At 42.0% G+C, this 12,447-nt stretch overlaps 3 protein-coding genes across 8 annotated transcripts in view; all 3 read left to right on the top strand.

Annotated features, from left to right (window-relative positions):
* ablim1a (actin binding LIM protein 1a) overlaps positions 1–2,203 on the top strand; it is a 29,840-nt gene extending 27,637 nt beyond the window's left edge. For all 6 annotated transcript variants that reach the window (XM_041948185.1, XM_041948182.1, XM_041948184.1 and 3 more), the window contains 2 exons: positions 489–569; positions 790–2,203. In XM_041948185.1, coding sequence (XP_041804119.1) covers positions 489–569; positions 790–903 — 195 coding nt within the window. In that variant the 3' untranslated portion in view covers positions 904–2,203. The remainder of the gene's footprint in view (positions 1–488; positions 570–789) is intronic.
* Positions 2,204–4,987: 2,784 nt separating this feature from the next.
* On the top strand, positions 4,988–6,822 carry LOC121614248 (probable E3 ubiquitin-protein ligase TRIML1). The gene is made up of 5 exons (XM_041948064.1): positions 4,988–5,038; positions 5,246–5,341; positions 5,500–5,758; positions 6,013–6,153; positions 6,254–6,822. Exons 1-5 carry the CDS (start codon positions 4,988–4,990, stop codon positions 6,820–6,822), a joined length of 1,116 nt encoding a protein of 371 aa, XP_041803998.1.
* A 1,675-nt stretch (positions 6,823–8,497) lies between these two features.
* LOC121614247 (hyaluronan-binding protein 2-like) lies at positions 8,498–12,158 on the top strand. Its single transcript, XM_041948062.1, has 13 exons — positions 8,498–8,557; positions 8,840–8,954; positions 9,130–9,228; positions 9,322–9,432; positions 9,544–9,660; positions 9,767–9,877; positions 9,971–10,142; positions 10,225–10,322; positions 10,412–10,769; positions 10,883–11,025; positions 11,355–11,489; positions 11,710–11,855; positions 11,991–12,158. The coding sequence occupies exons 1-13, from the start codon at positions 8,498–8,500 to the stop codon at positions 12,156–12,158; spliced, it is 1,833 nt and encodes a 610-aa protein (XP_041803996.1).
* Positions 12,159–12,447: the final 289 nt, after the last annotated feature.

Genomic DNA, 12,447 nt, shown 5'->3' with positions numbered 1-12,447 from the left:
ATTAACAACTATCATTTGCCAGTCTCTTCCTGTAGGTGTTATTTAGAAAAGCAGAATAACCTCAGTTTTCCAGGACAGTCATTCCCATGTGGATTTACTTGGCCCACATTACTGGTGTTAGTCCTTTTTTTAGTTTGCATTAAATTACTCTAAAAATACAGCCTGTTACATAACTCTGTTTTCATGTTTTTGCCCTTACCTAATGTTTTGCACGTTTCGACACCAAGAAAAGAAAAGAAAAGAAAAAGTGTGCACACCATAGCACCCTGCATTTCCCCCGACAACCTTAAAAACAGCTCTCACTCCCAGTCGGCCTCCCGTCACATACCCGTTCTCCCACCCAGTGTTCCCTCTGTCACAGTCAGAACTACTAAAAAAAATTCCAAATTTGATAGTTTTGTTTGATGACAAGTTTGCCTGCCAGTTTTTGAAGCTTAACTCCAGCTTGTCGGTTTGACCTGTTCACTGATGAGTGTCTCCTTCTGAAGGTGTATCCCTATGAAATGCTCATGATAACCAGTAGAGGGAGAGCTAAACTGCCCAGGGATGTGGACAGAACCAGACTGGAGGTATCAGTTTTCCACCTGTCTGTCCGCAGTTGATACTGGATTTCTCTACTTTGTGTAAATAACATGTTACACAAATACAACTGTAGCAAGGAATGTGCAGTATCCATTGCTTCTTGTCATTTTTGCAGTGACCCTTTTTATGGCTTTGGTGCTAACCACGAACACCCTCCCCTCCTACCCTCTCCTCCTTTGTTTTCTCCACCTTTGTTCTCAATTCTAGCGCCACTTAGCACCCGAAACGTTCTTTGACATCTTTGGAATGGAGATCCAGGAGTTTGACAGGCTTCCCCTGTGGAAACGCAACGACATGAAAAAGAAGGCCAAGCTCTTCTAGCACTCAGAGCAGCATGCGCATACTGTACATTCATCCAGATAGCACACAACAACTGTAATCTAGATGTAGGTTTGGGTTTATTTCCTTTTCTTCTGTTTTTTTTGTTTTATCCTGACATAATCAAGGAAGCGGTGACATGGACTCTTTTTGCTCTGATGCTTCCTCAGACTGTGAGCTGAATGATTTGTCCAGTTAGACTTGCACAGGAAACAAGGAATGGGAATCTCTTCCATGTTCAAAAATGACAAAGAATGAGAATGGATGATAAGTAGGGTCATGTTATTTGGTTTGACTGCGCTTGTTTTACTTCTTGCTTTGCTTTGAGTGGAACTGCTTTCCTTTCTTTCTTGCTTGTTTCTTCCTACTATATGTTGCTGTTGATTCCTGTGGAACTTTGTAAGTACAGTAGAACCTCATGGCGCCATTACGAAATGTCCATGCTCGTAGCTTGAACATGTGTCAGCTTTCCTCCGCTTGGGCTGAAACAGTTTTAGTCCAAAGTTTGCAAGAATCGGCTCAGTGAGTCTTTGAATAAAAAAAAAAAAAGAGGAAAACGCTGGGAAAGCAGTCAGCTGACCCATCAACTGTTTTACTGGATCTACATGGAAATGAATCATCCAAGCACCTACACATCATCAGTCTCCCTCCCCTGCCTACTGTACACGCCAAACATTCATCTGACCCTGACAAAAAGAAAATGTCTCTCTTCTCAGGCTCTCATAAACATGGCCAGACACTTTCCCTTTACATTTATTGGAAGTACAAATCTTAATATATTTTAATGCCGTATCCAACATACAGTAAACAACACATAGACAAAACACCTAATGTAAGGAGCAACTGTATTTGAAAGAACTGTTTTATAAATGAAAACCCACACTGCCATTTGTTGTATTGAAATCTAAGCCAATAAAGCTTTAAATCACCATGAACCATATGATCCTCGGCTATACCAAAGGTACCCACCGCCTCTTTTCTGTTCTCTGTTTTCTTCTTTGCATTTCACCAATAAACACACGGGCTCAGCAATGTTACACAGGGTGAGAGGTTTACTTTTACGGCAACATTTAGCCTATTGATCGTCCTCACAGACACATTAGTAGGGGCCCCTGTGCGGAAACATCTAGGCCTATGCCGATAACAAGCACTTACAGTATATATCTGCATCCTGAGGTTTTGTGTGGGGACAAATATTCCTCTGCTGTCAACAAACTAGTGAACGACAGCCACCAACTAAAGATTTATTCATCACTCTCGTAGCATTGACGTAATTGAAACTTGATTGCAGATTGTGCCTTGAAAGACCATCACTCATACATCATGTGCTGCATTTAGTGTTTAACTGTCCATTTTCCAAAGCATACCACTGTTTTTTTTTTAAATAATAAGGTTTTCTTTCATTCCAAGCAGCTATTTGTGTTAATTCACATGATTTAAAGACAACTTTTGCGGATATTTGAATCTTGCTTGACAAAGATAATGCATCACTGTGAACATTAAATACCGTTCTGTTGAGTTGGTTATCTTTGTGTGTTAATGCAATCGCAAACGATCATTATTCAAACACCTCCTCCAGACCGATGCATTCAAGCGCAGTTGGGAAGGCAAGATAGCTGAGACTTGGCAGCTGCAGCAACCTCTTCAGTGCAAGAAACTACCAAATTCATTTGATCCTGTTTAGATTATTTTTCTATGGTCTATCCTGCATGTGTTTTTTGTTTCCAACAACATGGCAACTCAGGGTATTCATGAAAGCAGAGCTGTAAAGTGGCTAACTCTTACAATACATATCACATGTCGGGGCCTCTCAGGTGCACATTACTGTAAAGCACTGATCTGAACACTTCACAAGACAATGCTTGATATTAATGAATGAATTAGCCCAGAGTGATAATGTAACTGACAAAAAGAGAGAAAACTAATTTCAAGTTGAGTTGATAATTTATCCTGAGCATGTTTAAATCTCTCCCATTTTAATTTCCACACCATACTGAAATGAACTGAACCGTGGCTCCCTGGACAGCAGGAGAAACACAGTCAAAGATCCTCTCCTGACTCATTTCAAGGCATATAATTTACTCTGCTTGGAAAAATAATTTGTGTCTGATCTGGTTTTCCCACAAGACAGTTCAATAAACCAATTAAAAATTCTTAAATTTGGATGTGCTTCTTCTCCCTCACTGAAAAATCCAATGTATGAACATACAAATATTGCTCACTTGAAAAGTTCTACTACAAGACAGGAGCTGTCTCTTCACTGAGCAGTCCTTTCTCAGTGCATGTGTGCTCGAGGTTTCAAGTTTTCTTATCACACTGGATTATGATTGGCTCCAAAGTAGTTGTGATGTCACAAAATCCGGCTCATACTTGCGCATCTTAAACTGAGATTTAAAGCTGCAGTAGCGAACATCTGAACATACACAAAGCACTTGTGCCACTTTACTAAGCCCCTCCCATCATCCCCACCCTCAAGTCTGAATGGCAGCAGAAGGAGTCAGTTGCTCTGAGAAGCCTTATGTAAGGCCTGCTCTCCATGGCGTGAGCCTTGCCAAGACCGCGGCCCCTCTCGCTGGGACTCGTCTTCTCAGAGACATCCCTCCAGCACCTCAGAGCAGAGCGGCCAAGGCTTGATGAGAGGCTAGTGCACCAAACACACCAGAACACATCACTGTCCCTCCTCAGAAGTTATTCCCCTAATGTCTGTCATCATGCCCTATAGCCACTCATCCATACAAGTGCCTTGGCATTGGATGTAATGAGTCCGAAGCTGTGGAGCTGGGATGTGTTCACACACTTGTTTTACAGTATATGCCACTGAAGGCAACAGAGATATTTGGAATTTCTCATGAGTTGCACAAGTCGCCATTAAATCATGTTTTTACTGTCTCCAATGCTGACACGGCAAAAGCAAAGTGTGGGGATAGGCTTTCACCATCTGAAGTGACCTGTGATTGGCCAAAGTCCTGTCTTAGGCTGAAAATAGAGCAAAGAGGAGGTGCAGAAGTGTAGCTTTCTCTCAGACCACTTGAATTCCAATATGCTGAAAGGTTATCGTGGTATATTTGTCTAGCAAAATCAAAAATTAACTGCTTACTGCAGCTTTAAGGTGAGCGGAACTGTCCTCCTTCACCAGATGAGTGTTAAAACAGCGTTCCAGTGTCAGACTCTACACATACATCACTCTGCACAGTGAAGCATCTAAGTGAAAAAACAATAAGCAAAATTTATTTCTGGGCTGAGGGGAACAATAACAAGATAATATGACAATAAACTTTTGTTTGAATAGCACTTTTCACACAAGAAACACTGCTCAAAGTCCTTTGCTACAAAGAAATCACATAAAAAAGGAATTAACGTAAAAATAGGGATAGAAAGTTAATGTAATGTAAAAACCCAATTAATAGTTATAGCAAAAATAAGATTGATATGATGATAAAAATTGAATAAAGAGAATACATAACATAAGATGAAAAATAAAACCCACAGAATATTACATTTTAAAAGAATTATGAGGCACAGCGCAAAAAGCCTTGTATCAGAAAGTCATAGTCACTCAATGACTACAGTGAAGAGATGCGTTTTCAGCTCATTTTTTAAAATCTTCAGCAAGCTGGCTTTCCTGATATCCATTGGTTGTGTGTTCTAGAGGTCTGGGGCGTAAAGTCTGCATTCCTGATTTTCTTTAGGCTGCTGGGAACTTCCAATAAACCAGAAGCAGATGATCTAAAAATGAGAAAATAGAAAACCACATTGTGCTTTGGAAATTGTTGACAGTGGAATAAAGCATGAATCAATTTGTAACAAAAATTGCGCAAACATGCCAGTATGGTCCTCAAACTGACAAAAATGCACTCTATTGACCATGCTCTGTAATATGAACTGCACAAGTCAAATTGTGTCACTCTTAAGCATCAGGTAATGCATTGGCTGCAATGTGGCCTCATTCAGTCACAGGAGGAATTATTGTGGGACAAATTTCACTGATCGTGGACGCAACAATCATGTTTCCCCCTCCTGGAGAAGGCAGCACTGACACTTTGAGTATGGACAGCCTCTGGGGTTACAGCACTGCAGTGTGTCAGTCATGCAATGGCAATTATTTTCTTCTAGATTAGGTGGCAGATACACAGCAACTGCTGCTACAGGAAACCAGACCATTTGAAAATACAGATGGTTGCTACAGTAAACACTTCCCTGTCAGTCAGTCTCTGCTTTTTTTGCTTCCTACATCAAGTCTCATTATAAGCTGCTTCTGCCTCTGCAGCTGCACTGCACCACAAAGAATTTGCCTGAGCGGTGTTGAGTTGAGCTGAGCTGAATGTGTGTGCAACCCTTTCTACAGGAGGCATTAGAAAAGCACCAAGAGTGTCTGAAGAAGCAAAGGGAAGCAGTGAAATACAGACTGAAAAAACTGGCAGCGCGGCAATCAGAAATCACAGTGAGTTGTGTTCAAGCCACAAGATGAAATCTTTCTGTCTTTGCTGTGCCATTAAATTTGAAGATAAAACAATATTAATCAGTTTTCCTGCAACAAAAACACAAGCACTCTAATTCCACCTGTGGTGATAAGCTGATAAATGCATATGCCTGACTCAGAAAAAGTCCTCGGTGATAAGGGAGAGCATCATTCGGAAATATCAGGAGATCCAGGCCATCCTGGATGAGGACCTGAGGATTACCCTGTCCCACCTGGAGATGGAGGAGCGGGCTGCTGTCTCTGCATTGGATGGGCTGATGGAAAGGAACTGTTATTTAATCCAGGAGATAGAGCAGGACCTGGCCAGACTCACTGTGACACTGGACCAGACTGACACAGAGCCTGATACAATGGTGATTAAAGTCCGGCAGACCAAACGTGATTTGAAATTTAATTTCTCATTTGTGTATGGGAGCTGAAAACATGTGGTATTAAACATTTTGCATTCAAAGATCATTTAATCTTGTTTTCTGCTTTTCTTCAGTCTTTCTTTTCATTCCCTGAGCAGCAAGACATGGAGACGATGGACAGGTATGGAATCAAATCATAATTAATAGACATGAAAAAAAGCTTCACTACGAAGCAATGGAGCAGCAGCTGATGTTTTTCACTATGGTCTGCCTCCTCCAGAGTGGTGGATGTGCTCAACAGGACAGACCCGATCAGTGTGAGCCTGGACGAAGTTAAAGCTGACCAGATCCTCAGCCTCACCAACAACATGCTTCTGCTGATCTGCTCGCAGACCCCGATAATCAAGAAACTCATCAAGAGTTGTAAGTTCACACATTATTTCCATAGTGTTTATTAACCTGGATATGTCCTCTGTAACCTGTAGATTCTTCTGTGTAAAATGTTTGAAATATGTGCCTCCAGATTCTAGTGAGGTGTGTCTGGATCCAGAGACGGCCCACCCAAAGCTGATCATCTCCCCCAAAGGTGACAGTGCCACCTACACAGACACCTGGCAGCAACTTCCTGACCTCCCTGGACGCTTTGACACCACCCTCAATGTCATCAGCTTGCAAGGCTACAGCTTTGGTCGCCATTACTGGGAGATTGATGTGACTGGCAAGACTTACTGGGAGCTGGGTGTCACCTATCCCACCATTCCCCGCAAGGGCACCACTGAGGACTGCTGGCTGGGCCGGGGGGACGAGTCCTGGTGTGTGGAGTTCTTTGATGGGGAGTACACAGCTTGGCATGGAGGGGTGCCCCATCAGCTGCCTTTCACAAGACGTTTCCGTCAGATTGGTGTGTTGTGTAATTTCCCTGCAGGATTGGTGACGTTTCTCGAGGCAGACAACATGACGCCGCTGTTCTCCTTCTGTGCAGGAACCTTCTCAGACTGCCTCCACCTGGCCCTGTGTCCTGGTCATGACCACAATGGCACCAATTCTAAGCCTATGGCAATCTGTAACGCTCCATCTCCTACCAGGGATTAGTAGCTCCACAGAAAAGCTTTTAGTGATGACTTGCTTGGGCGCTGCTTTCTAATAACACCTTTATACCTTTGTAAATAATGGCTTTATTAATAATTAAACAATAAGGCTAAGAGTCGGCCATGCTAGCAACACTTTGGGGCTATATGCACAGTGTTGCGTTGAGCTAAATGCTAACATCGGCATGCTAACATGCTCACAGTGACAATGCTAGCATCACGTTAATTTAGCAGGTTTGATGCTTACTGTGTTCACAATCAGAGTCAACCATGTTGGCAAGCTAACTTTTGCTAATTAGCATTAAACACAAAGTACGACTGAGGCCGACATTAATATTTCAGGTATTTGATTGAGCAAGTGACCCGATGGTAGCCCTTCAAGAAAAGTCAGGATCACTAAAGGAGAGTGGCTTCATCTGGGAAAAGTTTTATCTGTACAAAATGAAGTAATGGTGTGCCATTTAAATCTTTAAAGTTGGTAATGATACAGTTATGAAGGCAGCATTGAAAAAATGCTGCTGGTTTTCTCACATTCTAATAATCCACACAGTCTACAGTCCACTTAGTCTGTTAATAAATGAAAGAAGGTAAACGGGATGACGGTCCAGCAGTGTTCCCGGTCCAGGACGGTCTTCCTAACACATGAAAGAGTTTTCTAAAAACATAATGTAAGTGTCATGCAGAAGATGATCCATAAAGCATTACTATGTTATTTATTAGCCATTAGTAAAGTCATTATTAACAACCAATAAATGCTTTACAAAGGCTGCCTTATTGAAAGTAGTGCCCTTTAATATTGAAATTGCTTCTCTGAAATAATGGAATGTAGTTCAGATTACATAAAGGCACAATGTCATAACATTTTCTAGTAGGTTTCCTTACAAGGATTCATGTTAAAGGAGAGCACTGCACACGTCTTCCAGTGCCTGCAGATGTGTATTAAACTTTCAGATGAATGTACACAAATATTAGAAGCAACGTGGCCCAACTCTAAGCTACTTAAACCGAGAAAAGGGACCATGAAAACAGTGTTTTATGCATATTGAGTTTACATATTCTCTCGGTATGACAAAGTCTGGTTTAAAAAAGGTTTCAGTTTTACTTGGAATTTATAAAAGTTACTGGTAATATCAACAACAACAGTAGATGTTATTGGTATATTTGACTGAGTATGCGATCATGCTGTGTTGTAAGTATGACACTTTACTGATGTTTTAAATGTATAAAGCACACACTAATGTATCCTGATATGCACCCAGTGTATGCGGATCCAAAGTCGACATTCAGACAAACATCAAACAGCTTTGCAAATATGCTCTCTGAGCCTTTGTGTTGCATCTGAGCACGCACATATCCTGTTTGATAGAAATTCATGACTTCCAATGTGAAAAATGCTTTCACGGTTGCGGAGATGGTGAATGTGAATTTGCACCATTCATTTGTTCGTTGCAAGTGTTTGGCAACATGAGCAGTGTTCTGCATATTATTCCTAAGGAAAAAAAAACAACTATCCAAGAACACAGTCAAAATCAATAAAACTGACTCAGCACCAGGGATGGATGCCAGACACCCCCGTTGAATCAAAGGTTAGTGTGCTCACACAAATGTTTAGAAAAGTGTGAGCGATCTGCCAGACAGCGCATGTTACTCTGCTGGATGTCTTCTGATCCACTGCCATCATGAACCTTAAGCTCCTCTTCTTTTGCCTCTTCTTAGCGGTGCTCCTCATACCTGCTGAAGTATGTATTCACTATATACTGTACGGTACATATTATACAGCAATTCTGTCACAAGAAGCAAGTGTACCAGCTCTTATTTCCATTGTTGCAGTGTTTGTTTCATTGCATTTTGCTGGGAATAAAATGTAAAGCTGGTAAATGTTAGTGTTTAAAAAGATGAACGCACTTCGTTTGTTTGTCGTGGTCGTTTTGAACCGTCCGAAATATCAGCAAAATTCTAACAGCTGCATATTATTTCTCATTACTGTGACTCTTATGTGGTGCTGTCAAATTATTGTACAGCTGAAACATAAAAAGCACAAGAAGCATCACCATCACCACCATCATGGTCCCGAGGAACGCGGACCTGGACATAAACATGGCAAAAAGAAAGGAACATTTAAGGATATAACTGAAGGTAAGTGCTTCTCTGAACTCCTTTAATAACATTTTATGTGGAGAACAATATTTAATATTTATTATCATCGCAGTGCATATCTTCCTCCTAAATCTGAAATATGCAGCTTTATAGAGTAAGAAAGAGATGAAGACAATAATACTTTATATCTAATAAAGGAAAAATATCGTTTCAGACTTCTTCTTCGGGATCTTAGAGGCAGTTGGTGGTGATGAGGATGAGGATGATGACCCACGTAATTTAGACTGGCTGTTTGAACTTCAAGCGCCAGAGGGTAAGAAAGCCAAAACTCCATAATGAGCTACTTCACATTGGAAAGCTTTCATTTAAATCTTTCGTTCTCCTCACAACCTTTCTCATTTTTCAGGCCAATGCAACCCGAACCCTTGCCTCAACAATGGCGAGTGTGAGGAGAAAGGCAAGAGGAAATTCAAATGTGATTGCCCCAGACCTTTCAAGGGAAGGAGATGCGAGAAAGGTTTGAAAAGAATTTCCTTTTCGCAGGCTATTGTTGGATTGTTGGACTGGTCATACATGCACAATGTATATTGAGCAAGCATGAATTCAAATTGTTGCGTTCTGGTCTCAGGTCCAAAACACTGTAAGAGAGGTATATGTGGGCGCGGTGAATGTGTGCTGACTTCAACTCCCCCGTTCTATGAGTGCAGATGCAAGGAGCCCTTCCAGCCTCCACACTGCAGAACTTGTAAGGAGTATTTCTTTGTCCAAATAAGCCAGAGCACCTCTTTTTCATACTGTTTCTACAGTTTTGCTTAAAGTCAGCTTTCACTGTTAACTGTTTTTCTCCATAGTTTCACTGTGTGAGCCTAACCCATGTAGGAATGGTGGACAATGCATCAAGGAGGGTAATGACTTTGACTGCCAGTGCCCTCCAGGGTACAGAGGCCGTTTCTGCCATGTTGGTAAATAATACGCCCTGCATTATTGTTTTCCCTTTTCCTTTCCAATATGTGCATCATCATCACTCATACACTGACTGGGTGTATATTTCTTAGGCCCAGATGACTGCTATGTGAGTAATGGCGAGTCATATCGTGGTAATGTGAGTGAGACAGAAGATGGCGATGAATGCCTCTACTGGAACTCTCACTTCATCCTGGACAAAGGTGCAGATCCTTTCAGCTCCTACGAGGCTGAAGATGGACTTGGCCCACACAACTTCTGCAGGTAAGGAGAAAAATAAGTGCATTCAAATAGCGGAGGACGTCTACAAGAGGATGTCCACTCACACATTTTTTGCATGACACAGGAACCCAGATGGAGAGGGGGCGCCCTGGTGTTTCTTCAGAAGAGGCCGCAGGTTGTTGTGGGACTATTGTGATGTGACAGTGTGTCCTGAACCGACAGGTCTGCTCTAAAGCTTCAGACGACTTTCTGATTAACACCGCAGTCAACAAAAAAATTATCTTCTGTTATCTTCTTGTATGTGTTTTAAGGTGTGACACCAACCGATTCCACTACTTCCAAGCCCAAACCCGAAACACCTGAACCTACAGCAGTCCCCGAGCCCACATCTGAGCAGCCCAGCCAGGCTCCACAGCCTACTTCTGCACCCACTGTAGCTGCTGTCGCCCCCAATGCCACCGCTCCACCGCTCCAGTTCTCCACCTGTGGGAACCCTCAGCCAAAAAAGTCAATGGCCCGAATCTTTGGAGGTCTGAAGGTCGCTCCTGGGGCTATACCCTGGCAGGTGTCCCTGCAAGTGAGACCAAAGAACTCCAAGCAGGAATTCAGACACGTGTGTGGAGGAGTGCTCATCGAGAGCTGCTGGGTACTGACAGCCGGACACTGCATGTAAGCACAATCATAATGACAACAAATGTGAAAAAACACCGAACGCTTGCTGATTATGGGATAGCATGTGGACTTCATCTTTACTGAAGCATGTGTTGCTTGTGTTTGAACAGAGAACAAAACAAAGACATGCAGGTGCTTATGGGAGGTCTGTCACTGAATAACGAGGAAACCACGGAGCAAACCATAAGTGTTGAGGAGGCTATTGTACATGAGAACTACAGGGAGACTCCTGCAGCTGTTTACAATGACATAGGTGATCTGTGTCTCTCTCATTTTCAAAAAATAAAGATAGACACAGATAGTACCAACAATATTAGAATTTAATATCTAAATCAAAGATCTCACTGACAGCATCTTACGTCTATATCATGATCCTATTCAGTAATTCAGAGGGCCAATTTAGGCAAACAGTCAAAAAAATTGTATTGATGTGATTCGTGAAATATACAGTATTAATTGTTAGAAATAAGAGAACTCTAGGACAGAGTAGAAGTAATGAGAATGAGATGCAAATGAAGTAACATACTTGGTCATTTCATCTTTAATTTTGTTGTGACTTTTATGCAAACTGTGGTTCCAAAGCCTTGTTGAAGCTGAGCGGTCACAACGGAGTTTGTGCCAATGAGACTCAGTTTGTGAAGACAGCATGTCTGCCTGATGCCCAACTGCCTGATGGGATGGAGTGTACCATTTCTGGATGGGGTGCCACTGAGGAATGTAAGGCTACTTTTTCATATTCAGCCGCAGAATAAAAGCTGCCATTTTTATTTGCGTTGTTTTAGAGACACTTAATGTTTTTTACTGTAAAGGACCCTGTGACCCTTGAATCTTTATTCACACACAACTACTGAAATTAGAGATCAGTGTGATCTTTGCAACTTTGCAGCATTTATTGTGATATTTGTCAAAATCCCATTTTTTCACCCCATCTCTGCAGCTGACTATGGTTCCAACCACCTGCTGGAAGCCAATGTACTGCTGATCAACCAGGAAAAGTGCTCTGAACGTGCTGTTTATGGCAGAGTCCTGGATGATTCAATGTTCTGTGCTGGCCACCTGCAGGGAGGGGTGGATTCCTGCCAGGTTAGTTGTACAAACTTCCTAGTTAAGTGCATCCCATCTTTCAAAATGTCTGCATGAATGACTTATCTGAGGCAAGTTCTTAAACAAGTTGCGTGCAGCAGTGCATCTGTTGTCAGCTGTTTGTTCTTTTTTCAGGGTGACTCTGGAGGACCACTGACATGTAAACAGAATAGTACCAGTGTTATTTATGGTCTGGTGAGTTGGGGAGACCAGTGTGGAAAGAAGAACAAGCCTGGGGTGTACACACGCGTAACTCACTTCCTGGACTGGATCAAATCAAAGACACAAGCAGCATCGGCATGAGGAACGTCTGTTACTCAAGCACATGCCAGAAGGTGTAGCCGAGGACTTAAGGTTATGTATGGGGAAAATCTTACTCATTGCAGTTGTAACTAGCGTTATGCTTCTCAGATCTACATCATTTTAAATCCCAGCGCTACTTAAAAAAAAAAAAGACAAAGAATTTTATCGTATTGTGCTGTCTGTCTAGATGTCATATTTCCTTGGTTTTCCCCTGAAAATTTACTCTTACTCGAGCCCAGGGCAATCCAATAGTAAATCCAAGTAGTCTCACTGATGGGCAATTAACACC

This window comes from Chelmon rostratus, chromosome 11 (assembly GCF_017976325.1).
Source record: "Chelmon rostratus isolate fCheRos1 chromosome 11, fCheRos1.pri, whole genome shotgun sequence".
Lineage (NCBI taxonomy): Eukaryota > Metazoa > Chordata > Actinopteri > Chaetodontiformes > Chaetodontidae > Chelmon > Chelmon rostratus.
Note: the sequence above shows the minus strand (reverse complement) of the source record. Positions and strands in the feature narration are given on the sequence as shown.

Coding starts and splice junctions, on each gene's coding strand:
- LOC121614247 (XM_041948062.1), top strand. CDS start 8,498: ATGAACCTTAAGCTCCTCTTCTTTTGCCTCTTCTTAGCGGTGCTCCTC. Junction 9,433..9,543: donor GGGAAGGAGATGCGAGAAAG/GTTTGAAAAGAA, acceptor TTCTGGTCTCAG/GTCCAAAACACTGTAAGAGA. Junction 11,026..11,354: donor AGCTGTTTACAATGACATAG/GTGATCTGTGTC, acceptor GTGGTTCCAAAG/CCTTGTTGAAGCTGAGCGGT.
- LOC121614248 (XM_041948064.1), top strand. CDS start 4,988: ATGCAATGGCAATTATTTTCTTCTAGATTAGGTGGCAGATACACAGCA. Junction 5,039..5,245: donor GTGGCAGATACACAGCAACT/GCTGCTACAGGA, acceptor CCCTTTCTACAG/GAGGCATTAGAAAAGCACCA. Junction 5,342..5,499: donor CGCGGCAATCAGAAATCACA/GTGAGTTGTGTT, acceptor TGCCTGACTCAG/AAAAAGTCCTCGGTGATAAG.